The sequence below is a fragment of the Pinus tabuliformis genome, chromosome 4_2 (assembly GCF_031772625.1).
Source record: "Pinus tabuliformis cultivar Carrire ecotype Pingquan chromosome 4_2, CPIR1, whole genome shotgun sequence".
Taxonomy (NCBI): Eukaryota; Viridiplantae; Streptophyta; class Pinopsida; order Pinales; family Pinaceae; genus Pinus; species Pinus tabuliformis.
In genome coordinates this window covers 525,379,147-525,405,654 of record NC_142304.1, presented here as the reverse complement: position 1 = coordinate 525,405,654, position 26,508 = coordinate 525,379,147, and the positions used below count along the sequence as shown (strand labels likewise).

At 39.9% G+C, this 26,508-nt stretch overlaps 1 protein-coding gene across 4 annotated transcripts in view; it reads right to left on the bottom strand.

The window, feature by feature from the left end:
- The window catches only part of LOC149170318 (methionine aminopeptidase 1D, chloroplastic/mitochondrial-like), a 320,955-nt gene that overhangs the window by 223,800 nt on the left and 70,647 nt on the right, over positions 1–26,508 (bottom strand). For all 4 annotated transcript variants that reach the window (XM_089428985.1, XM_089428982.1, XM_089428983.1 and 1 more), the window contains 4 exons: positions 16,969–17,130; positions 16,839–16,880; positions 16,545–16,616; positions 2,994–3,073 (listed from right to left, as the gene is read on the bottom strand). In XM_089428985.1, coding sequence (XP_089285111.1) covers positions 2,994–3,073; positions 16,545–16,616; positions 16,839–16,880; positions 16,969–17,130 — 356 coding nt within the window. The remainder of the gene's footprint in view (positions 1–2,993; positions 3,074–16,544; positions 16,617–16,838; positions 16,881–16,968; positions 17,131–26,508) is intronic.

Sequence of the window (26,508 nt, the reverse complement as noted above, 5' to 3'; positions counted from 1 at the left end):
TACAAAAATTGACATAGACATGGTTTTCCTTCTAAAATGTCATTTATGTGTCTCATTCTCTTTTTCTTGCAAGATGCATTATTAACTTAGTTATAAAAACAATTGTGTACATACATATATATATATATATGATGTTTTGCCTGACGTTTCCATTTTTGGGGGGTCACGTTTCCAGCCATACCCGTTTTCGAAACTTCCAGACGTTTCAGTGTTTCGTGCAACTTAGGTTACAGGAGGTCGAAATTTTGGGTAATTGGAAGTTGTAGGAGGGCCGAAATTATGGGTCAAATCAGGCAGAGCGAAATTCTAGATCAAATTGGGAGGCTTGACTTGAAGGGGTTGACCAGGTTTTACCATAGGTCTAGGTGTGTCTCTTGTTGAATAGAATAATTTCTCTATTGAAAAGGTTGTTGAGTTTTCCCCTTAGTGCGTTTTCCCAAGGTAAATTTTGTCTTCTCATTGCACATTGTGATCTCTACTTTTCTATTGTTCTTGTATGGTTGAATTTCTGAAGTATAATTGTTGAATGATATATTGGAATTATTTAAAAGAAGATCAACATCAAAAGTAATTATTAGTATTTCTAAAATATTGTGCTAGTCTATATTGCACTTAGAAATCAACAAGGCTGAGTTATTTGCCAAGAACGCACTAGTTGGATCGATTTGGGTCATAGAGAGAGACCGAATTGATTTAGAGGGACCAAGTTGCTTCCATGGGTTCGAGTCAACTTCCAAAAGTGAAGAAATTAATTTGCTAGAAGTTTGCTATTACATGGCAAACAGTTGATGTAAATTTTAATTACAGATTTGCTGAAGAACAATAAAATCCCTCATCTGCAGAACTGGTTTTCCCTTCGGGGTTATTCCAAGGACAATTTGTCCAAAAATACCAATGTCAAAATTTTGTGTTATTTCCTCAGTGCCTATGATTATTTATTTGTGAAATTACAGTTGTGTTATTCAGTGTTTGTCGTAAGTTATTTACAGAAGACAAATAATCTGCGAAGATAGAAGATTAATAACCAATAACTGCAATAGGATCTTCATAGTATTGACTTAGCACTTGGTTTATGGTATCCATTGTATGCTAAGTGAACCTCCTAGTATGATATCCATTTCACTTGCCGTGATCTCTAGATGGTTGTTACACTTTGGAGTCATGTGTACCATTTGGAGGGCTTGTTGCATGTCTTTTGAGGGTGGTTATACATTGGAGTTTGCGTTTGGCACACTTCTCGAGTGCTCCTTTTGAGGCCTCTTTGCATTACTTTTCATAATGAGGACATTCACTTGAGGTCAGCCTAGCTTTAGAAGCAATTATCTTTTAACAGAGTGACTAGAATTCCACCAAATCAACACCAATAGATGCAAAATGGCCATGGGTCTCCAATACATAATCATAATAGAAATTCCAGCAAAAATTGTTAAAATCTGTCACAGGGCATTGTATTCTGACCACTCATTTAAGTATGTCTTAATCTCTTGATGATTGATTCACATGTGGGACACATCTTGGGGGGTGCACATATGGAGAGAGATTACTCTTTTTGGAGGTTGTTCCATGGTAAAATCCTCATTTAAAGTAGGTACCCTCTTCTTTAACTCTCTTCTTGCAAGTGGTTGAAACAAACTCCATTATTTTACCATTGTTTCACATGCCTACTAGAGTTAGTTACTTGAGAGCTCTATTGTGTTGTTCCCATTGGATATTTTACTTTAACCTCTAGAAGGAAATTGTGGATCTCAACTCATTGCTACTTTTAGCAAGGAAGTTGTTGAGAAGAATATTTTTTTGTTATTCCTTGGAGGACTCAAGGATCTAGGAAAACAAATATTTGTTGTCGCGAAAGGAGATAGGGTTGAAACCTATATGAGGGTTTACTCTCTCCATTTGTAAGGTGTGAGTGAAAGAGCTCCCAAGCTTTGGAATAAAATTGTCTTGTCTTTGTCTAAGCTTTTTGAAATGGATGTTCAACCTTGTTGAAATGAGGCAAATATTCTTGGTGTATATTAGTGAACTTTTTACTGCAGGCTTGGATTGCCAAAGTTGATTTGGGTGTCATAGTGTAGCATCGCTACATTGGAGGATAGAAACTCTCTTGGTTATGCTGTTTTAAAGAGAGTGAGTCTTGCTCCAGTCTTCCTTGACAACAAAAGCATAATCTGATCTCTTTAGGCAATGAACACTCTCAAATTGATTTGAAAGTGGTGTGATTCTTGAAGACCCTTCCCTTTGTACAATTTGTGATATTTGGCTTGCTAAATCAACAATTCTTTGAATCTTCTTCTGAAAGCCCAATTTTCCCTTTAGATATTTGAAGAATCGTCCCCCTGAGTTTGCATGTTGGCCCCACAGCCCATCCAAAGAAAGGCATTGATCTTCTCTTTAACCCACCACTCAAAAACACAAAAATCTCCAAAAGTTTTTTCTGTTTTCTAAGCTCTGTTTTGCTTTTATTCTATACCACACACATTGAGCTTAGTTACCCACAGGAAAGCTCCCCTAGGGTAGATTTCACCTATTCTAAAGGTGGAAAGGAAAGCAAGTCTAATAACATGACAATGTGTAGCTTGCCTAAGTCACCCTTGGGGTCTCACAGCTTGTTCTTAGGGGGGCTTTTGCACCAAGTAAGAACGCGAGGCAACACAATGCATGCGCAAAGATAAATATTAAGAATTCTCATCAAACCTTAAAGTTACTAACAATACTTATTTCAGAAAAAATCATTCATGTGCACAGAAAACGATAAGCTGAAAAAAAATCAAGCTATTTTATGTGCTTTCATTCCTAACCACATTTTACATGTACTCAATTATTGGAATTTTGATCAAATGAAATCAACCATTCAAGCTCTAAATTCCAATGAAAGTGAAATGCAATAAAAAAAACTATTGGAGAATTCTGCCAACAGACAAGTACAAAACAATAACAGGACTATATTTGATAGGAAAGGGGCGAGAGTCCAATGCGGCAAACTTCTAGAAACTCACATGACTGCCTTTCCAAGTTCTTTAATTTCAACTCCAGGTCCGCAAACAGCAATTGCTCTCAGCAAGCATTCCTCTGTAACCTACATTGAAAAATAGATTAATGAGAAACTAATTGAATAAGATTATTATTTGGCAAATGCAACTTTTTTGTGTACAGTCCTCCACTGTAATGTATATTATCAACATAATACAATAATAATATCCATTACATAATAATAATAATATTAAATAAACCTAAGGATTACAAGTTATAACCCTTCACCTTTGTGACTAGCCATTGAGTATTTGTACAATCACGAGAACTCTTGTAAATCATCACTCATATTATTCAAATACATACATATTTTATATATGATTTATGAATTTCCTACCCCTCCCCTATTTTAATTCAATGTTCCAGCAGAATATTAGTATCATAACAGTGGTATCAAAGCCAATTTAGTCAATGCTTCCTGTTGACCACTCTGTGTCTACTACCCTATAGCAGCATACATTTTTTCAAAGCATTACATCATTTTCAAGCAGTCAGACAGCCAGAAATCATCATCATATTTCAGCATTTTTATCAAAAGTTGTAATCCAAATTCTGCAGGCCAGTGGGCCATCATTGTAAAAAATGATTCTAGTATGACTACGAAGCCATGTAAAAACATCTAGGTAAGCCTTTGATTCTTAGCAAAGAGTTCCACTGTAGGGAGTTTTTAACCCTCTGCCAATTATTTGTGTTTCCGTACCCAAATAATTGGCAGAGTTTTTCTCCCATATACCCCAAAGCTAGAGTGGGGCTCGATGCTAAGGTCTCAAGTGTAGTCATAGCATTAGCGAGTCTATGTATTTTTATCATTCTAGATCATCTGTCAAGTGCCACAGAATTTGGTTGTGCCTAGAGGACATGTTTCAATTGTAAAATTTTCCGTATGGGATGTGTTACCAACCATCCGTGGGTGGTATCCAAAGGAGAAAATTTTCCTCCTAGATGGTCCTCAATCGCAGCTAGCAGCCCCTTGCAGCCACCAGATAGCTCGGTGTGTCATATTCTCGTCGCCTGATCCAGCCATATGGTACCTCGCCCATCTGTTATGATCATATGTTTAAAGGTGGGCCTTCCAACCCCAAAGGTATGACTTTTCATTGTGTAGTTCGGTATTTTTGTTTACTTATCACTGACACTTTTGGGCATGGATTAGTGGGGGGATTCGGCAGAAAGAGTGGACTAGGTTTGTACTCTTGTCTCCTCTGTCTAATTTAATGGTTAACCTTTTACCCTAGTCCCGTGGGATCTCCTTTATTGGCTACTAGCTTTAGGGATGGCACTCCATGGGAAAAACTAATTTTGGTTATGTGGTCCCACTTCTCAACACCATATACATCACCTCCCCTCCACTTATTATAACCCCATTCAACACTTTTCCCATCCAAATACACATTTGTCCATTGGGTCCATAAGGAGTTAGCTTCTCTCTCTCCTTGTCTACACCTTGGGTCGGGCCTAGAACGATGCCCTAGAGGTCGATGCAGCTAAAACGAAAAGAAAAAACATATTTTGGACACTCTCAATAGGAAATGTACCATAAAATGCAACAGATGGTCGGAACATACATATTCAACACGTGGGAAAAAGCTAATCATGAGCTCTACCCCTATCATTATGGCCATCACCCTCGTTCCTAGGGTCCCTCATATTGACCCCTTTCATCATTAAGGAACCCATGATTGTCCCAACCCATGGTGGGCGATGAACTGCCCCACCTTAAGGGGGTAATCACTATTATATCCTACACATCATGCTCTCATCCTCTAGAGCCCCGAGCAGTTATGAAGAAAATCAATCAAAAGAAAAAGGCATATGAAGAAGGGTGGAAAACTCAAAGGTCGGGGTAACTCATGCATCACGATTGCTCCCTCCTACACTCATACACCAAAGTGTGGGCTTCCTCCATTATAGCTACCCTTGTACTGTGGCACGTGGCTTGGAACCTTCCCCTGATCCCCACTCCATTCCATCATTATATCACATGCCACCTACCACTTGATGGATGTATTTTCTCTGGAAAGGATTAGCTAAGCATCCTAGATTGTATTCAGATATTTACTACCAATAAAAAGAATCCTCAAATCTGTTGCACCGGTTTTCCCACATTGGGTATTTCCAAGGACGATTGTCCAAAAATAAGTGTGTCGATGTGATTGTACATATGCTGATGTTTCTCTTTCCACTAAATTTTCAGTTCTCGTTTGTGAAGTCTGCAACTGAATTTATTTTGGTATTTACTGAAGTATTGGTAAATAACTTATGATAAATAAGTAGGAGAAATAAATCAATTATTGCAGCAAATTTTCACATGGTATCAAAGCAAGGTTCAGGTAATATGGAAGCAAACAAAAAGGGTATGGAGAACAGTAGGGATCAAATATTTCTGAATTAGCTTCCAGGCTGGAAGAGGAGTTTGCTTGCCTATCAAGTTTTGCATCAGCCGAGGACTAGTACATTGATAGCGGGGCTTCAGCTCATATGACTGGAGAATGAGAATATTTCTCGAGCTATCAAGAGGAACAAATGAACTTTCAAATCACAATAGGTAACAGCCACAGGACGAAGTGCACCTCAGTAGGAAAAGTAACTGTTATATTCCAGACAACAATAGGAGATGGTCTTCAGGGCACGAATGTACTGCATGTGCCAGGTATGGGAATGAATTTGATTTGTCTCTCAATTACAAGATAAGGGATATGATGTATACTTCATTGGTGATAGAGTATATGTCAAGCATCCGAGGTGGAAAAAGAGGGCCCAGATTGGAACTTGAAGCAACAGATTATACAAGTTGCAACTCAAGTCTCCTATGGCACTTATAAGCAATAATGTCGATGGAGAAAAAGAATTAAATGAGTTGTGGCATAGGAGGATGGGACACTTACATCATGGGGCGCTACGGATGCTCAAGGAACTATTACGGGGGTTCCAGTGCTTCCTACCAAGCATGATGATACATTCAGAGGCTGCGTGTGAAAATTTCTAAACTGAAATTCTACTACTGCAGCAACTGATTTATTTCACCTACTTATTATTCACAATAAGTTATTTATGAAATCCCTTTAGCAAATATTAAAATAAATTCTACTGCAATTATCACATTATTACCTAGAGAAAAATATATGCACAAGAACCAATCACATCAACACTGTTATTTTTGGATAATTGTCCCCAGAAAAACCCAATGTGGGAAAACCGGTGCAGCAGATGAGGGCTTTATTAATCTTTAGTAGCAATCGCTTTTACAAGGAATGATTTTACAGAGAAAATGAAAGAAAAAACCTGAGACTTTCCCTTTGAGACCTTCTGACACTTTGGAGACCCGCTCCCACTTCTGCATCACACCTGCGTCACTTTGGGTGACCCAGCGTGGCTCTACGTCCCTCTACGTCAGCGTGCGTAAGCTCTACGTCTCTCCTCTGGACTGCGTCTCTCTCTGCACTGTCTCCCACTGTCCCTGCGTCACCTCATCCTCAGTCACTGCCTGTTGTTGATGCCCTCCTCTTCCTCCACCCTACAACTCTCCCTCTGAAATCGATCTCCTCTACTTAAGAATCGATTTTCGTTGAGATATTGAGTATTTGTCGGTGTGTCTCCAAATGATCCTCAAGTCTTCTCTTATACTTTTCCTATTGACGAATCAACGATCGATATTAAGTCCTTAATCAACGGCTAAGATTAAAATAGACTTGAGCCTCGTCTCTTAGAAGCTTCTCGCCCTTATCTTTATTAATACTCGTTAATATTTTTATTTTCCTATGTTTAAACTTAAGAACCCATTAAAAATATTAATTATTTTAATAACTCCTCATCCGGGTGGAATTTTCCAAAACGATTTTTGGGTCTTGGAGATATCATGTGCCTTAGCCTCTCCTCCAAATTTCAAGGCTAGAGGACATCCGATGCTACCAAAAATCAACACTCCCTCTTAGCGAGGAATGTGCTCTAGCAATGTTTCACTATAAAAGCATCACACTGATCTTTTGCATCGGTACCTGTGTTGATGCTTGGCCTACTGCCTAACATCCCCTGCATTGTTGCTTCCTGTACTGCTGCCCATGACACCGCCACAGCCACTGTCGCACTTGTACTGCAGCTCCCTCTCAACATGTTGCATCATGTTGCCCATAGCACTGCCATTGCTAACTACTGCACTGCAACTCTTGACACTTATCCATTTTTGCTACTGAAATGGATTCTTTACCATCCCCATCTTCTCCCTGAAATAAACAAACTTTGTTCTTCCTAGAGCCTTGGTGAGGATGTCTGCCACCTGTTCTCCTGTAGGAGTGTATCTCAACTGTACTGCCCCTCGTTGGACACAATCTCTGACAAAGTGACACCTGATATCAATGTGCTTCGACCGATCATGAAATACTAGATTCTCAGAGAGCTTGATGCAACTCTGATTATCACACATGATCCTGGTTGCTTCCATCCTTTTCCTGAATAGATTCACAAGCAATTTCCTAAGCCATGTGGCTTCGCAAGCAGTTGTGCTAGCTGCCATATATTCTGCTTTAGCTGAGCTCAGAGCCACATATTTATGTTTCCTACTGCACCAGGAGGTCATTCCTGATCCAATGTTGAAACAATACCCAGTTGTACTTTTCCGATCTATTGAACTTTCAGCCCAATCTGCGTCAATGAACCCACTCAGCCTGATGTCATTACCTCTGGTGTGCAATAGTCCATGCTCGACTATTCCTTGTATATACCTGAGAACATGTTTGGTTTCTTCCCAGTGCGCCCTCTTAGGTTCCACCATGAACTGACTGAGGGTGTTGACAGTGTAACAAATGTTTGGCCTAGTATTAACCAGATACATCAGGGACCCTATAAGTTGCCTGTACAAGGTGGGATCAATGTCCTTATCTTCTGATGCATCAATCTTCTTCCAGTTGGTGATCATTGGAGTAGCCATAGGTCTACAGTTCTGCATCCTGAATCTCTTCAAGATTTCTGTAGCATATCTCCTTTGTCCAAGGAAGATCTCACCTTTCTGCTGCCAAATTTCCAACCCCAGGAAATAATGCATCTGTCCCAAATCCTTCATGTTGAATTATGTGGCTAGGTTCTTCTTGCAGTGTTTGATGAGCCTGGATGATCCTGTCAGGAAGAGATCATCCACATATAATACTAGGATTAGAGGCTCATTCTCTATGACCAGATAGTAGAGATTAGGGTCTGCGTCACTCTTGACGAACCCCATCTTCTGCAAGTAGCCATCAATTCGACAGTACCATGCCCTAGGTGCCTGCTTAAGCCCATACAAGGCTTTCTTTAATCTGCATACATGAGATTTCTTCTCATGTGTCTCAGAACCTTCTAGCTATTCAATTTATACTTCCTCTTCTATTATCCCATTCAAGAATGTCGTCTTGACATCCATCTGATGAATCTCCCACCCCATCTGTGCTGCAAGAGATATCACAGTTCTAATAGAAGTATGCCTGGCTACTGGGACAAAGGTTTCTTCGTAGTCTGTCCCTTCATTATGAGCATACCCCTTAGCCACAAACATGGCTTTGTATTTTTCCACACTGTCATCTGTAGCATATTTGACCTTGTAGATCCATCTCGAACCTACCACTGATCTGTTCTAAGGGCTAGGTACCACTTCCCAGACATCATTAACCATTATAGAGTTGTATTCCTCTACCATAGCATCCACCCATACATGATGCTAAACGGCCTCCTGAAAACTAGAAGGTTCCCCAACCTGAGCTACTAAGGTCTGGTATCTGTCTGGTTGTCTTTGCTCCCTTTACTATTCCTGGGTGCACCAATGAAGTCTTCTGAATCCCATAGAATCTGTCGGAGTTCCCGGCTCGTTCTTCCACTAGTAGTAGGCACATCTATCAGCTCTTCCTCTTCCTAAGATTCCTCCTGTTCTGAAGCTTTGTCTTCAGGAGAATTTTTGGTACTAGTTTCCGCTGGTTGATGTGGTTTGACCAACGACTCATCTTTCGATTGCTCCTCGAAAGGCATTTCTCGGGTGAAAACTCTATCCTCCATGAACTTTACATCCTGCCGAACTACTACCTTCCTACTCCCTGGAAGATAGACTCTAGATGCCTTAGCATTCTCGCTATATCCCACAATATATCCTTTCTCAACAGTTTGATCTAATTTCTTTCTCTTCTCTTCGGGGATACGGCAATACACTAAACTCCCAAATATCCTAAAATGACTGACTTCGGGTGTCTTCCCAGTGAAGACCTTCTCCGGAGTGATTTTTCCCAATGCCCTATGTGGAGTCCTGTTCTGGACATAAAATATCGTACTGCATGCTTCTACCCACAGGAATTTAGGCATATCCTGATCATACAGCATTGCCCTAGCTGCTTCCACAATAGTCCTGTTTTTCCTTTCTGCTACTCCATTCTGCTCCAGATTGTAGGGAGCTATCCACTCTCTTCTGATGCCTTCCTTAGCGCAAAAATCAGTGAAGTCCTTGTCAACATACTCTCCACCATTGTCTAAGCGCAACACTTTTATCTTCTTTCCTGTCAGATTCTCCACTAGAGCCTTGAACTCTTTGAATCAACCGAAAACCTCATCCTTGGTTTTCAGAAAGTAGATCCAAGTCTTCCTGGAATGGTCATCGATGAAGGTGACGAAGTATTCGGCACCACTAAGAGCTTTTGTGGACATCGGTCCACAGATGTCTGAGTGTATCAATCCTAGCACACTCTTAGCCCTATTGTTACTTCTGGAAAACGTTGCTTTGGCATACTTTCCCAGAGCGCACCCTCTGCATACATCATCTCATTCGGTACTTAGTTCTGGAACTCCTGATACTATTTTCCTGAGAATTCTCAGAGCCCCATGGTGTAAGTGTCCAATCCTCCTGTGCCATAGATTCATTCAAATCTTTGTCTCCATTACTCCCTATCAGTGACACTAGTGATTCTAGCTGCAACCTGTATAACCTGTTACTTATGATTCCAATCTGGGCCTTCTTTTTCCAACTCAGGTGTTTAACATATACTTTCTCCTTAATGAAGAAAACGTCATAGCCCTTGTTTTGAAGATGAGATACGGAAAGTAAGTTCATCCCCAATCTTGGCACATGCAGCACATTGGTTACTCGAAGCCGCTTTCCTACTTCAGTTTGAAAAACTGTGACACCTCTTCCTACTGGAGTACACTTTGCCATTTTCCCATGGTGATCTGAAAATTCATTCTTTCTTCCTGATAATGTGAAAAAACATTCTCAGATTCCTATCATATGCCAGGAAGCTCCACTATCTATATACCAAACCTCTGAGGAGGCAGAGCTTGCTAAGCAAGCGACTTCTTCTTCCATCTGGAAGCTAACATAGAATAATCGTAATTTATGTCCCTTGTTCATTCTTCTGGAAATCTGCGCGAGTCCCCTTGAGTGGATGCCTCTGCATCATGCTCTTGACCCATAACCGATTTTCCTTTCCTGTTGTCAGATCTCTGCTCCAATACCATGTGAAAATTTCTAAACTGAAATTCTACTACTGCAGCAACTGATTTATTTCACCTACTTATTATTCACAATAAGTTATTTACGAAATCCCTTCAGCAAATATTAAAATAAATTCTACTACAGTTATCACACAATTACCCATAGAAAAATATATGCACAAGAAACAATCACATCAACATAGTTATTTTTGGACAATTGTCCCCGGAAAAACCCAATGTGGGAAAACCAGTGCAGCAGATGAGGACTTTATTAATCTTCAGCAGCAATTGCTTTTACAAGGAATGATTTTACATAGAAACTGAAAGAAAACACCTAAGACTTTCCCTTTGAGACCTTCTGACACTTTGGAGAACCTGCTCCCACTTTTGCGTCACTCTGCGTTGCCTTGCGTCCCTCTACGTCAGCCTGCGTAAGCTCTGCGTCTCTCTCTGTGTTGTCTCCCACTGTCCCTGCGTCACCTCCTCCTCAGTCACTGTCTGCTACTGATGCCCTCCTCTTCCTCCACCTTGCAACTCTCCCTCGAAATCGATCTCCTCTACTTGAGAATCGATTTTCCTTGAGATACTGAGTATCTATCGGTGTGTCTCCAAATGATCCTCAAGTCTTCTCTTATACTTTTCCTATTGACAAATCAACGGCCAAGATTAAATCCTTAATCAACAGCTAAGATTAAAACAGACTTGATCCTCATCTCTTAGAAGCTTCTCACCCTTATCTTTATTAATACTCATTAATATTTTTATTTTCCTAACTTTAGACTTATTAATTATTTTAATAGCTCCTCATCTAGGTGGAATTTTCCAAAACGATTTCCAAGTCTTGGAGATCTCATGTGCCTTAGCCTCTCCTCCAAATTTCAAGGCTAGAGCACATTTGATGCTACCAAAAATCAACATTGTGTGCTAGGTAAGTACGCCAAAGCAGCGTATTCCAGAAGAAACAATAGAGCTAAGAGTGTATTGGGGTTAATACACTCAGACATTTGTAGTCCGATGTCTACAAGTGCCATCAGTGGCGCTGAGTATTTTGTTACCTTCATAGATGACCATTCCAAGAAAACTTGGATCTATTTTTTGAGAACCAAGGATGAGGTATTTGATCGGTTTAAAGAGTAGGCTCTAGTGGAAAACTTGACAGGAAGGACGATCAAGATATTGCGCTTAGATAATGGCGGAGAATACCCAGATAAGAACTTCACTGATTTCTATGCAAGAGAAGGGATCCGAAGAGAATGGACAACACCCAATAATCCATAACAGAATAGAGTTACAGAAAGGAAGAACAGAACTATTGTTGGAGCAGCAAAGGCGATGTTATATGATCAGAATCTACCCAAGTTTTTATGGGCAAAAGCATGCAGCATGGCTGTACACATTCAGAACAGGACTCCTCACAGGGCTTTAGGAAAGAAAACACCAGAGGCAGTTTTCAAGAGAAAGAAGCCAGAAGTAAGTCACCTTAGGATATTCGAAATTGTAGCTTATTGTCATATTCCAGAAGAGAAGCGAAGCAAATAGAGCAGACTGCCGAAGTTGGGTATCTAGTAGGTTACAGTGAGACTTCAAAGGCGTATCGGATCTACATTCCGAGCAGCAGAAAGATTGTAGTAAGGCAAGATGCGAAGTTCATGGAAGATAGAGCCTTCAGGAAATCTCGTGAGATGCCATTTGAGGAACAAGATGAGAATGCTCCTCTAGTCCAGTAACAGGGATCAGATCTAGCAGGAAGACAAGCATATGGTTCAAGCACGGTAACCAGTACTAGCATCTCCTCAAGAGAAGAGGAGTCAGGAGTGTCACAATAGGTACAAGAAGAGGAACAGATGGAACCTCCCACCACCAGTGGAAGAACTAGCCGAGAAGTACGACAGACTCTGAGGGACACAGAGGAATTTGTTGGAGCTCCTAGAGTTGAGAAAAGGCAACATAGACAACCTGACAGGTACCAAGCATTGGTAGCTTAGGTCAAAGAACCCTCTAGTTTTCAAGAAGCCGTACAACACCAGGTATGGGTGGATGCCATGGTAGAAGAGTACAATTCTATCATGACAAATGATGTCTGGGAAATTGTACCAAGACCAAAGAACAAATCAGTTGTAGGTTCGAGATGGATCTACAAGATCAAGTATGCTGCAAATGGCAGCGTAGATAAGTACAAGGCTAGGTTTGTCGCAAAAGGATATGCGCAAAAGGAAGGAATAGACTATGAGGAAACCTTTGCCCTAGTAGCTCGATATACCTCTATCAGATCCATTATATCCCTTGCAGCACAGATGGGATGGGAGATTCACCAAATGGATGTCAAGACAATGTTCTTGAATGGGGTGATAGAAGAAGAGGTATATATCGAACAGCCAGAAGGTTTCAAAACACATGAAAAGAGAACTCATGTGTGCAGGTTGAAGAAAGCCTTGTACGAGCTAAAACAAGCACCCAGAGCTTGGTATGGTCGAATTGACAGCTACTTACAGCAGTTGGGATTCATCAAGAGCGATGTCGATCCCAATCTTTATTATTTGCTGGTAGAAGGGGAGTCGTTGATTCTGGTATTGTATGTGGATGATCTATTTTTGACAGGATCATCCAGACTCATAGAGGATTGTAAGAAGAACCTGGAAACTGAGTTTGATATGAAGGATTTGGGGCTAATGCACTATTTTCTGGGATTGGAAGTTTGGCAACAGGATGGTGAGATCTTCCTTGGCCAAGGAAGATATGCATCAGAAATTCTGAAAAGATTCAGAATGCAGGATTGTCGACCTATGGCTATGCCTATGATTACCAATTGGAAGAAAATAGATGCTTTGGGAGACAAGGAAGTGGACCCCACCTTATACAGACAACTCATTGGGTCACTTATGTATCTGGTCAACACCAGGCCAGACTTGTGTTATGCTATCAACACCCTTAGTCAGTTCATGGTGGAACCAAAAAGGGTGCACTGGGCAGCAGCAAAGCACATTCTCAGGTATGTGCGTGGAACAGTAAATTTTGGATTAAGGTACACCAAGGGCAATGATATCGAATTGAGTGGATTCACTGATGCAGATTGGGCAGGAAGTTCAGTAGACAGGAAAAGTACTGTTGGGCATTGCTTCGGTATTGGATCTGGGATGACCTCTTAGAGCAGTAAGAAGCAGAAGTTTGTAGCTCTAAGCTCCGCTGAAGCTAAGTATATGGCAGCTAACAAAGCAACATGTGAAGCTATATAGCTCAGGAAACTGTTTGTAAATCTATTCAGGGGAAGCATGGAAGCGACAAGGATCTTCTATGATAATCAGAGTTGTATCAAGCTCTTTGAAAATCCAGTATTTCATGATCGCTCCAAACACATCGATATTCGGTGTCACTTTATCAGAGATTGTGTTCAGCGTGGAGCGGTACAGTTGGAGTACACTCCCACAGGAAATCAGGTGGCAAACATACTCACCAAGGCTCTAGGAAGAGCCAAGTTTGTTCAATTTCGGGAACAGATGGGTATGTTGGAAAATCCCTTTCAATAGAATGATGCAGCGTTTGAGAGGGAGCTATAGTACAGATGCAGCAGTGGCAGTGGCAGTGTCATGGGCAGCAGTACAGTAGCAGCAGTAGCACAGTGTTGGTGGCAGCAGCAGTGCAGAAAGGAGATGCTTCAAAAATAGAGCAGCATGAAAGTAGACATTGTTGCTAGAGCACTTTCCTCGCTAAGAGGGAGTGTTAATTTTTGGTAGCATCGAAAGTGCTCTAGCCTTGAAAATTGGTGGAGAGGCTAAGGCACATGAGTTCTAAAGAACCCAGAAACTGTTTGGTGAAATTCCACCTGGATTGTATTTTATTAAAATAATTAATATTTTTAATGGAGTTCCTAAGTCGAAACTTAGGGAAATAAAATATTAAAGGGTAATAATCACAATATGGGTGAGAATGATCTAGAAGGCAGATCAAGTCATGTTTTAATCTTAGCCATTGATTAGAGACTTAATCTCGGTCATTGAAGACGCAACAGGAAAAGTATAAAATGGAGGCTTGGGGTTCATTTGGAATACACAGAGAGATTGAGGAAATCGATTTTCTGAGGTGAGAAGTTCTCAAGAGGAAAATTGATTGGGGAGATCTTGCAACTGAGGAGCAGAGAGAATCCGGGAGGACTTTCTGGAAAATACAAAACAAAGAGGCAGAGAGAGCTTGCAGAGAGGCAATGCAGTGGCCGGGAGAGCTGGCGTTGGGCCAGCTAGGTCCACGCAGTCCTGATGCAGAGCCAGAAGGGCCAGCGCAAAGCAGAAAATCTACCTGTCACACAGAATCCAGAACAGTCAGAATTGTCAGAATTGTCGAGAACTGCCGGAACTGTCGAAAACTGTCGGAACAGCCAGGAGAGCTGATGCAAAAGGTAGAGAAGGTGACATAGAGCCAGCGCAGAAATAGTCGGGGTTAGCCAGTCTTGTGCCGAATCAGTCGGAATTCTACCGAGTGAAGTGAGGTAAAACTCACTCTGAGTTTCTACCAGTGTTTTCTCTGTAAAGGATTGCTAGATGAACATCCTAAATTGTATTTAGATATTTACTGCCAATAATAAGAATCCTCAGATCTATTGCACCGATTTTCCCACATTGGGTTTTTCTGGGGGCGATTGTCCAAAAACAAGCGTGTGAATGTGATTGTTCATATGTTGATGTTTTCTCTTGCCGTTTAATTTTCAATTCTAGTTTGTGAACTCTGCAACTGAATTTATTTTGGTATTTACTTAAGTATTGGTAAATAACTTATCATAAATAAGTAGGAGAAATAAATCAATTATTGCAGCAAATTTTCACAATTACCACCAGAGAAAATAAATTACGATCACGAGTAAATAGAGAATATCTCATTTAGTGGAAGAACCTACCGAAAGAAGATGCTTCTTGGGAAACAGAGAAATTTTATCAGCAACATCCTTCATTACCCATGCTTTGAGGACAAAGCATTTCTCAAAGGGGAAGGCAATGTTACATATATAAAGAATAAAAAACAAAAATATAATAATAATAATAACAATAACGAATTAATAAACTATAAATTATAAATTATAACAACATTACTTGAAAAGTCATGATATGAAAAGACATGACTCCATTAAAGGGGCACCCACTTAGATTATTTATACGGGGCCCATCCATGTAATTTATCAGTTCATTCATATTCATTTCTATAAAATATTATGTTTTTTATTGAGCATTTAAATATTATTGTGCATCAAGCAACCACAAAACTTGCTGAGAATCCAGTTTTTCATTCCAAAACAAAGCATGTTGACACTAAGTACCATTATATCAAGATATTTATCACAAAGGGGATCATCAAACCACCTTGTCCTTCTAAAGATCAGATTTCAAATATCTTCACAAAACCCCTTGGGAAAAAAATTTACTAAATTCAGAACTGAGCTCAAATGTACTTTTCAATCAAATGGGAAATTGTTAGCCATGATGATCCTACAGTCAGCCTTTTCCTAGGATGATTATTTCTAGAATAAATAATTTTAGACGTGATGTATTTCTAGAACTTAGTTGTTTCTTAGGATTATTAATTAGAAGAATAAATATATTCCCGAATTATTGTACATGGACACTTCTCATCTTCACGTGATTATGTGAGTAGCTCGCCATATTAAATTTAGTATAGTAAACAAGAATTAAGAACTTATTTAAGCTATCTTCTTCTCATGTGAGAGTGATTGAGTTTTATAGCTCTTGCATCAATTATATAGTTTTTTCTTTTTCTCGATTAATAAAAGTCATGTGTCTGAAGACACTTCAGTCACATATCTTCCATTCTATGTCATTCAATTATATTGATCTGTCCTATATGCATTTATGTCTATTGTCCTTCTTATGTTGGATATTTGTTAGCAAATGAACTATGTTGAATGTTTATTTCAACAGGCATGCAATGTGCCATTTTTTTTTATCAAACTAAAGTGAAGCTGAGAGAGGACCGACAAGGTTAAATACATGAAAACAACGAAAAGTTACAATCGATTGGGTAAAAGTAGTAAATTAATTTGCAGAACTAGATTGAATGGCTGGAAAGGATTTTACCTTCACTAATTGCCTTGCAATATCATCAACATTTCCACATAAGAATGTTTTCGATGTATCTGCATGATAGCCCTACAGAAAATTGAAAGTTGGATAAACTACAGATCTGTCAGAATATAACAGAGAGTAAAGTATAGTGAATCTACATCATCCAGAAGAAATATTACAAAGTTTCTTCAACCAAATATTTTCAAAGATACAATTCGATATCCAACTATACGCAATGTCATATATTAGATATAGAAAGAAAAAAATTGTAGGCTTAGAAAGGATGTTGAGAACAACTGTACTCACATTCAAGAAGACAGTAACATCAATGTTGATAATATCACCATCCTGCCATATACGTTTTCAACATAGAGTTACCGATAAAAATGTGAAGGCAGCTGCAGCAGCCCTAAAGCAATTCAAAAGCATAAATTACCTCCAAGGGGCGAAAGTCAGGAATACCATGAAAAGCACACTCATTTACTGAAGTGCAAATACTCTTTGGGAAGCCTTTGTAACCCAAAGGAGATGGATATGCACCAGCACTAATTATCATCTTGTGCACAGCCTTGTCAATTTCATCTGTTGTGGTTCCTGGCTAGACAATTTCAAAGTAATTTTCACTGAAAGGATAAAAGATAAGACAAAAGAATTTTTAAAGAAATCCTCTCCTAATCAAGTTGTGAATGATGTGCAACATGATCAATGTAGACTGCACATCTTGATTGAATTTCTAAATGGGCATATGCAAAACAAAATACAAAAGAGATGATTTTAGGGTACTGTATGAAAAAGGAAAAGATCCCACATGTTGAAATGCGATGAAATTCATGTGAAACGTGATAAGTCAGTGACATTTTTGTTTCAGGACAATACTTAAGAATCTGTCTTAAATGCGCAACATCTTACCAATGCAAAGGAAAAGAAAAACAATGCAGTTAATGGCCTGTGCATTCATAAATTCGATTTTACATGTATATTCTCTTTCATTTTAGGATTAAGATGGGTTATGAAATGAACAGAATGTTACAGGCTCTGCTACAAGCATTGAAACAAAAATGCAGAATATTCTTTCAGCTGTACTCTTGGTGCAATAGCAATCAGCACCCAAATTGGGAATTTTAACATGTAATCCCACGAAAGCACAATGTAAGCAAGAAGGGTTAGTCAATGCCACTAACATCCAGAAACAGCAGACCAAATTCAGGATGTTATAAATGTCAGTAAAGCTAGTTCAGAAATTGCCTTAAAAAAACAGCAGCACATAGTAGCTTCAATAGGGAGGGCATTAAAATCCAATAAATATGATGGGTAGAACATTATTTCAGGAAAACTACATTTTGCCAGAAAATTCAATATGAGAATCTCATGCCTAGGTAAATGCAGAAAAGACACGAACCTACTGGTGAGTATCAGACATTGTAGTTGTACTGTAGTCATGATTGAATTAATGATCAGCCAAATCTTTTGAGACCAAACATAAAAATAATGTGATTCCCAGATTTCACATCCTATAAATCTTTGACATCAAGGGACCACAAATATATAAGAAGACTTTCAATCTTCTTCATTCAAGAGATCCTACAATGTTAGATGACGTAGAAGTTAGTCTGCCAAAAATCAGAAATTATTTGACTGATGGAATTTAGCCTCTCATAAATCAGTTGTCATATATTAATATCTTATTATAGTTTTGTTCCACCTCCAACATTGTCACTTGCTTCCTCATCAACTTTCTCAATCTAATATTGAATTTCACGCAACCTCTGATCGCAAGGAGGTTGATATCAAGATGGTTATCCACCCGTCTTCCTCGACATTAATTACACATTCTACTTCAACAATGCTGCTCTTGAGTCATTACAGTGATGAAACACCCAAAATTTAAGTCATTGCCATTCCCCACTTGGACCTGTTACCCACCAAAAGTTGGTAACCCATGGGAGAAATTTTTTCTCCTCACTTGACAGCCAGCCAGTCAGCAGCCCTATGATGGTCAGCACCTAGCATTATGCCAGAGTTCTCCACCCATTGCTCCAGTCAACTCTCTCTCCCATCTGGCATTCTTCTTGAACGAAGGCGAGTCATCTATCGGTAGGTACTCTAAGCATTCTAGCAATCATGTGCTTTTAATTAATGTTATGGGCATATTAAGATGGATAATGGAGCAAATTGGATGATTGACCGATCTCCATTGTATCCTTGTACCCACACTTCACTTCGGAGATTAGTCTTTCACTCTAGTACAGTGAGACCTACTTTGAGGCCCTAGGGTTTAGGAAGGGCACTACTAGGGAAGCACTGATTGTGTCCAAGGTAATCCACACCACTTTCCATCTCTCCCGATTATTCATCTCCACATTCTTCAGGCTGGTAGTCAATGGTCACTGGGATTAGGACCTTGTATCCACATCCTTAGTCAAGGCCCCGAAACTTGGCCCGAAGGTTGATGCAACTAAAAGAACAATAAAAGCATATAAAGCCAAAATGAAAAAAATGTAAATTGCAAAATATGGCTGGGACAATATTTAGCACGTAGGCAAAAGCATAGCATGAGCTCCACCCCCCTCATTAGCCATCACCCAATTCCTCAAACATTCAATGCTTCAATCTCAAACAAAGGAACTCTCAAATGTCCCAACCCTAATGAGCGATAAACTGCTACATCTTAAAGGGGTATTGAAAAAGCATCAAGCAAGCTTGGGCTCCTAAGCTAAGCACCAAATAAAGACAAATCATTAAAGTAAAAGGTGCACCAAAGGGGTGGCAAAAGCGGGCTGAGGAAAGGGGTAACTCGTGCCACCATGATCGCTCCCTCCTTATATAATTACACTTAGGATGTTGGGCCCCCCATTAGAAGGTCTCATGGTTGTGGCATATTTCTTGAAGGCTCAACCACTCCATGACCACCATGTCACAAACACCTGTGGATTGATGGATCAACCAGGAACATGTCACTCCCCTTGGAGGCTGGAAACACCTAATAAGGTTGTCGACCTAATCATCCCTAAACTTGTTTACAAGTCATAATCTAGTTAGACATTTGAAGGTGAGTTTTGTGCGAAGTATTTTTGTGCCTCTAACATTACATATGGTTCACCATGACACTTTAATGGTTTCATGTCCCTAATGAAGGTGATCTCACTTGATCTTGATAGGTTTCGTTTAGGTGGTATCAGATATGCAGTAGAGATCCCTTGAGCGATAACTTGACTCTTCTTCAGCACCTTCCACGGGATACTTTGCTATGTTTTGAGAGAAAACCTGACTTTGTGGCCCCTCCAGAGATGAGTGTTGGGCCTTGAGCAACTTCCACATGCTTCTTGATGAGCCTCTAGATATTGAAACATTGAGCTTGAAAGCTTGCGCATTGCACTATCTGATGATGTGCTCAAATGGACACAATACGCCCCCAAGCTGACCTTGATGTTGAAGAATGTAACTAGGCTAGGTCTTCATAATTGTACTTTAGTCAAAATGTAATTTATTTGTCAAAAGAATCATCATCAAGTTAGCTCACTCAATGAACTCATGTCGACCTAACCTTATAAAGACACTTCTCTTCATGAACTCATGTTGGCTCATTTATGATGGGCAAACAACTATATATATAAGCATGAGGTCTTTGCATCAAACATAGTGAAGAAATTCGGATCAATTTCAGAGTGAAATCATAGAAGTAAATGCAAATTGAAGGTTCGATGGAAAATCTGAAAAGGAGATTCGAATGTCACAATGATGGGTTTCTATATACTACAGGAAAATCAAATTGGATCAATTAGAGATTAGGTTCATAGATTTTCGGTGAAGTTACAGTCACAGCCATAACTTCGCTATAGAAGAATTTAGGATCAGTGACATGTGCATGGTCGGAGCAATGATATGTACATATGCTAAAGCATTGATATAGTCAGAGCAATGACATGTACATGGGCTAGAGCATTGATAAGAAGCAGTGACATGTATAAGGGTTGAAACAATGATAAGGTCGAAGCAATGACATGTATATGGACAAAAGTAATACAAGTTCAATAAAGAAGTACATTCGGTCTACAACTCGTTGAAGAAAGGGAACCCAGTACAACTACCTATGGAGATCTACAAATGATCTGAGGTATCAAACAACTGAAGAAGAAAATGCAAGGTTGACTTGATGGAGGAAATTAGGAAGTCTCTAGTATAGGTTGTGAAGGTCTTGGTCGTCTCATCTTGTTTTGAATCTACTGAAGGAAGAATTTTGACCGGGTTTTCCCCTGGAGTGGGGTTTTGCCCTAGTTGCATGCCTACATCTCGTGTCCTCTGTTATTTGTTGTTTGGAATTAGTCTTGATGATAACAAAAGATAAATCGAAAGAAAGAATAATAAGAACGAAACATCACAAGATAATGCCATAATAAGAGAAATCGATTAACTTGCCACACTTTGGATTTCTCAACAAGGTTTCAGAGCTGGAAAGCCATTGAAGAACTATCATTGAATATCCATGTGATGAAGCCACCACATCTTTGTGATGAAGCATAAAAGTTTGAATATCATCTTTGTGAAATAATGCAAGGATCTTAAGTAAAGTTTGAACCTTATCTAAACTTATTATGTGGTGATTCTAAGCTCATGCATAAGTCCGAGGAAATCCTAGTTACAATGTTCATCCGAACTTTCTACGATGCACGAAAAGACAAGGTCATTATTTGAGAGATACAACATGAGTAACTTTTAAATCAAGTTACAATTTGCGAAGTATGTGATCCGAACTTTCTAAGTTGCTGCATAATAAGGTCCTAGTTATTTGAGATCTATTTGAGTCTGCATAGAAAGAATCACAGGCCAAAGATACTATCACTCAAGAAGGAACCGACACCAATATGAAGAAGACAAGAATCCATCTCAGAAAAATCACAATAAGACGTGTTATGAGGTCTAAATTCAATCAGCAAAAAAAGTCATTTATGACAGCATAAGAAGTAGTCTATATGAAGTCCTGTAGTAACTATTTTCTTGCAAGCCTTCTCTACAACATTCAACGGTTTGAGAACAGCCTCTAACTCAAGTAAGTATTGTGATTTCTATGCTTTAGTCATTTAACAATGTGTTTACAGTTTCCAAGGAGAGCATCAAGTCATATGAAACATTGATCTCTCAATCAAAGAAGTTCAAGGTATGTAAACTTGAGGTACAAATATTTATAAGCTTTATTATAATTTATATCTAATCTTAGATGGTCCATATATTTCTAGTCTAGATAGAAGAACATACAAGAACCTTAATCCTTATTTTCTAGGATTTATAAAGCAATCTAGATGTCAAGCAAAATAGAATAGCTTGATTCCATCCTCCATTGTTACATAGAAAATCTAGATTAAGAAATTAAAATCATGTTCTCGGTATCACACGTTTTGCTTGGAAGTATTTATTTCAGGTATAAAAGATCATGACTTAAATAACACTTCAAGAAATCCATACAAGGTTTGTCAAGAAATATCTCCAGGTACATCTACATGCTTCATAAAATTCTCTTAAGAAGTACATTCATTATCTTTTAAATTTGCATTACATTACTAGCATTGTTATGTCTAGTTCTCTTGAATCTTAAAGATTCTTAATTGGGTGATTCATCATTAGATAAATCTACCCTCCCCATATCTCTGATTGCTCTTATGGAACCCTAGAAAGGTTCATTGTAAAACCCTAACTTAAGGGTATGTCGATGATTATGTGTGAAACCCTAATCTGCTTAGGGTTATTGTTGAAAGAAAATATTTGATGTTTAGATGAAGTCTAAAGTAACTGACTAATGCTTGGATGATGTCATGTTTGGGATTCCGGTATGGATATGAAAACCCTAACTTGTTAGGGTTGAATGATAATGTTTGAAATCTCGAACCATTGAAGAATTGGTAATTTAGGATTGAAACCCTAGATCTTTAGGGTTTGGTAAGGTGTATAAGCAAGACCCTATAATGTCTTAGAAATGAAATCCTTGGCATGTGTGTGTTTGTTCGATCAAGTCCTAGTCTGATCAAGTTTGTTACATGTCTAACTCTAATATTTGTAGTTGGGTTTGACTAACATGTGTTATGATATGCCTGTGCATGATAATGGGATCCTAGATATATGAGTTGACCTAATTATTGATGGTCATGAGTCCTAGGGTTTGGAACTAAACCCTAGTCGAAGTTTGTTTCTCTAGGATGATAGTATTTGTGAATTCTAGGGTTTTAGAGCTAAACCTTAGTAGAAGAGAAAATCTCTCATGAATGATGACAATGTGATAATTTGAGATTTGTGTAAGATTGTTGAAGTCTGAGTTTTAGATATGATTGGTGAGAAAATCTAGGGTTTGCAACAAACCCTAGTGGAAGCTAGTCATGTTGTTGATTGAGTTGTGATTGGTTTTGATTGTTAAATCTCATGTATGAAATCTAGGGTTTGTATGAAACCCTAGTGGGAAGTCTAACATATGAATTCTGAAAGTTGTTAGATACTTTGTAGATCTATATTTGTTTGAATTGTTTCTAGGGTTTGTTATATGTTGTAGTAGGGTATGTCATACCTTTGGAAGAAACATTGAAACCCTAGATGTAATGAAAGTTGTTATGAATAAGCCTTGATGAAGTAGTCTAGGGTTTATGACAAAGTCCCTAGCAAGATGTTGAAGAGTATGTGTCTCTTGTTTGTAATTAAGTTTGGGCATCTGATATATAAAGTTGAATGCTTCCATGATTTTGATATGGTTAACTTCATGCTTCTATAGATTTGGTTGTACTTGCTATCTAAGTTGTGCAGGTACGTGATCTTCAAGATAGTGAAGATGTTCGTAAAGAAAAGTTGATGTGATAAGCATGATGTGAATGGTGATGGTAATGATAACTCTGATGAGAAGGATGGAAGCCACGAAAGATTCTCTGATGTCGTAAAGAAGAAGTAGAACTCCCTAAGTTAAGAGGGAGCCTGGATGAAATCTCCCTAGATTAAGAGGGAGCTTGATTGAAAGAAATCTCCCTAGATTGAGAGGGAGCACAGATGAAAGGAATCTCCCTAGTTGAGAGGGAGGTCATATCATAGTCATGATGGACACATTGATAGAAGAAATTGGAGAATGTATTTTTGAAGGGTTGTTGAGTTAAGAAAACCCAGATTGATTTATGAAATATGTTGTTGCATGAGAAGAAGGAAAGGAAGTTGCATGGTTGAGGAATCTTCTGTAAAGATTCATTGGGAAAGCTCTAAGTCGTAGTATGGAAAGTTGAGAAGCAACATCAAGTTGTCTGGAAGACCTCAGAGGTTTGTATCTGTCTAAAAGTTTGTCACTGATTGTTGATTTGGGGTAGCATCGGATGTGCTCTAGCCATGAAAATTGGTGAGGAGGCTAAAGCACATGAGATCTCCAAGACCCATAAATGGTTTGGGCAGATTCTAACAAGTTTGGGAGATATTAAAATAATTAATATTTTTAATGGAGTTCTTAAATCTAAACTTAGGAAAAATAAAATATTAATGGGTATTAATATAAAACTAGCTTAGAAGGTTCCAAAAGTCATGGATCAAGCCAAATCTAATCTTAGTTGTTGATTAGAGATTTAATCTCGGTCGTTGAAGGACCAACAGGAAAAGTATAAGAGGAGGCTTGAGGGTCAGTTGGAGAACACACCAGAGTGATCAGTCATTCGATTTGCTAGAGCGAGGTTGTTGAGCAAAGTCGAATCAGTGATCAGCAGCAAGGGGTAGCGAGTACTGGATAGAGAGACAGAGATAGTGCCGAGAGACCAGCGCAGAGGCAGAGAGAGAGACACACAACAGCCAGAGCAGGCCACACAGAGCCCAACAGAGACAGCACAGAGGCCAGAGGGCCTGCGTCGTCCACGCAGAGCGTTGCAGGAGTGACGCAGAGGGTCCCAGAGGCTGCGCAATGCCTCAAAGGGCTGACACAGAGGGTTCTGAGGCTGACGCAGAGCAGCAGGAGGCTGACGCAGTGCTTCAGAGTTGCTGGAGAGGGTTTCGTGGGACAGGTTTTCTGAATACCTGTTTCCGAATAGAGAGGTATTACTGCCAGTTGTTTTTCTCTGTCAGGTGAGCCAATTTGGCACCCAGTTGTACTCAAGGAAATACTGCATAATAATAAACCCTCAGAATAGCTGCACTGGTTTTCCCACATTGGGTTTTTCCAGGGACATTTGTCCAAAAATAACAGTGTCACTTGTGTGTTTGTTTTCTTTCAGCTGTTGATCTGTAAATGTTGAGACTGTATTGTGTTTATTTCGTTATTTATATGTTTTAAATAACTTGTTCAGAATTAACAAGTAGAAAAAATAAACCAGAAGAATACAGATTAAATTTCTAACGAATAGACTTAGAAATTTCAACATGGTATCAGAGTGTGGTTGCAGATCACAGGAGAGCTGAAGGCATCAACTAAGCAGAGCATTTGCAACAAAATCAGTTGTCCCGAGTGACAAAAGTTGATCCTTGCAGAAAGCGACAGAAGAAGGGTTGGTGCAGAGGGATTGCGTCATTAGTCCGGGCCAGAGAGAGGCCAGCGCAGAGGCTGAGGAGGGCAGAAAGAGGCTCACGCAGAGCCACACAAAGACCAGGAGGGTTGACGCAGTTGGCTGAGGGAGTTGTTTTGCCAGTGTCGGGATTGCGCAGAGCCTAGAGGCTCAGTCCTTCAGTCGCTGGGCATAGGAAGTTGTGGGCAGTTTGCGGGAGCGAAGCTCATGGGGTATTGTGGGCAGAACAGTACCTAACAAGGCAAAACCAAGGTAGAGGGAGTTGCTACTGAGGCGGATTTCTAGCCAAGGAATCCGGATCAATGTTGCAGGTGCACAGACGATCGGAGAGGTGCAACTTGACGATTGGCAAGAGGATTTCTAGAAGGGAAATCGTGACTCGGAGGGAGTCCAGTAGAGAACTTCCAGGCGGGAAGTAGAGAGACTTAGCAAGAGTCGAAGAGAGAACTTCCGGAGGGAAGTAGAGAGACTTGGAGGAGTAGACAGAAGAGCAGAGAGATGGCCATGAATGGGCTAACGGATTAGGACAGGCTGGACGGGGCGTCCAACTTTGCGGTCTGGAAGGCCAGGATCCTGTCCATTCTAGATAGACATCGCATCAAGGCCTTCGCCTTGAGGACAATGTCAATCCCAATTGACCCAGCTTAAAATGAAAAGTTCGAGGAGGCAATGGCCAAGGCGAAGTGCATCATCCTTGATGGGGTCAAGGATCATGTGGTCCAACATATTGCCAAGAAGGAGACGGCAAAGGAAATGTGGGACGCCCTGAAGAAATTGTACCAGCATACTTCCATGTAGAGGAAAATGTTACTTGAGAATCAGTTGCGGTCATACTAGATGCGGAAGGGGGAGCAGATAGATCACTTCCTCAGTCGGTTGAAGGAGATCTGGGACCAACTAACTTCCATAGGGGCCACGCCGGATGAAGAGACGTTGGTGAGGACCGCACTTAACACAGTCTCCAAAGAGTGGGAGACATTTGTCCAAAGCATACTAAGCAAGGCGGATCTCCAAACTGGGAAGAATTGTGGGTGGCTCTTCGCCAAGAGGAGATCAGGCAGTTGAGCAAGACGGGAAGTAGCAGCAAAGGAGTGTGAATCAAGAAGGAAGAGGAAGAGGATGTAACTCTAGCATCTGTGGGAAAGCGGGAGGAGGAAGAAGGACATCTCCAAGGTCAAGTGCTTCCACTGCGGGGAACTAGGTCATTATGCGAACCAATGTTCGAGGAAGAAGAACAAGGGAGAGGCGTTTGACTCTAAGGCAGCGCCACCGAAAGCAGAGAAGGAGGTTGAGGAGGATGACGATTGTGCCATGAGTGCTCATGTACCTCTAGAGAAGAGGTGGGGAGACATCGAGTTGTAGTCAGGAGGACTACAGGCGATGAGGGGCAGGATCCTTGAGGTACCCAACCTCTTGGATTATACCTTACTACGAGAGCCCCACAAAGAGAGTAGCACGACTGGCTGATGTCG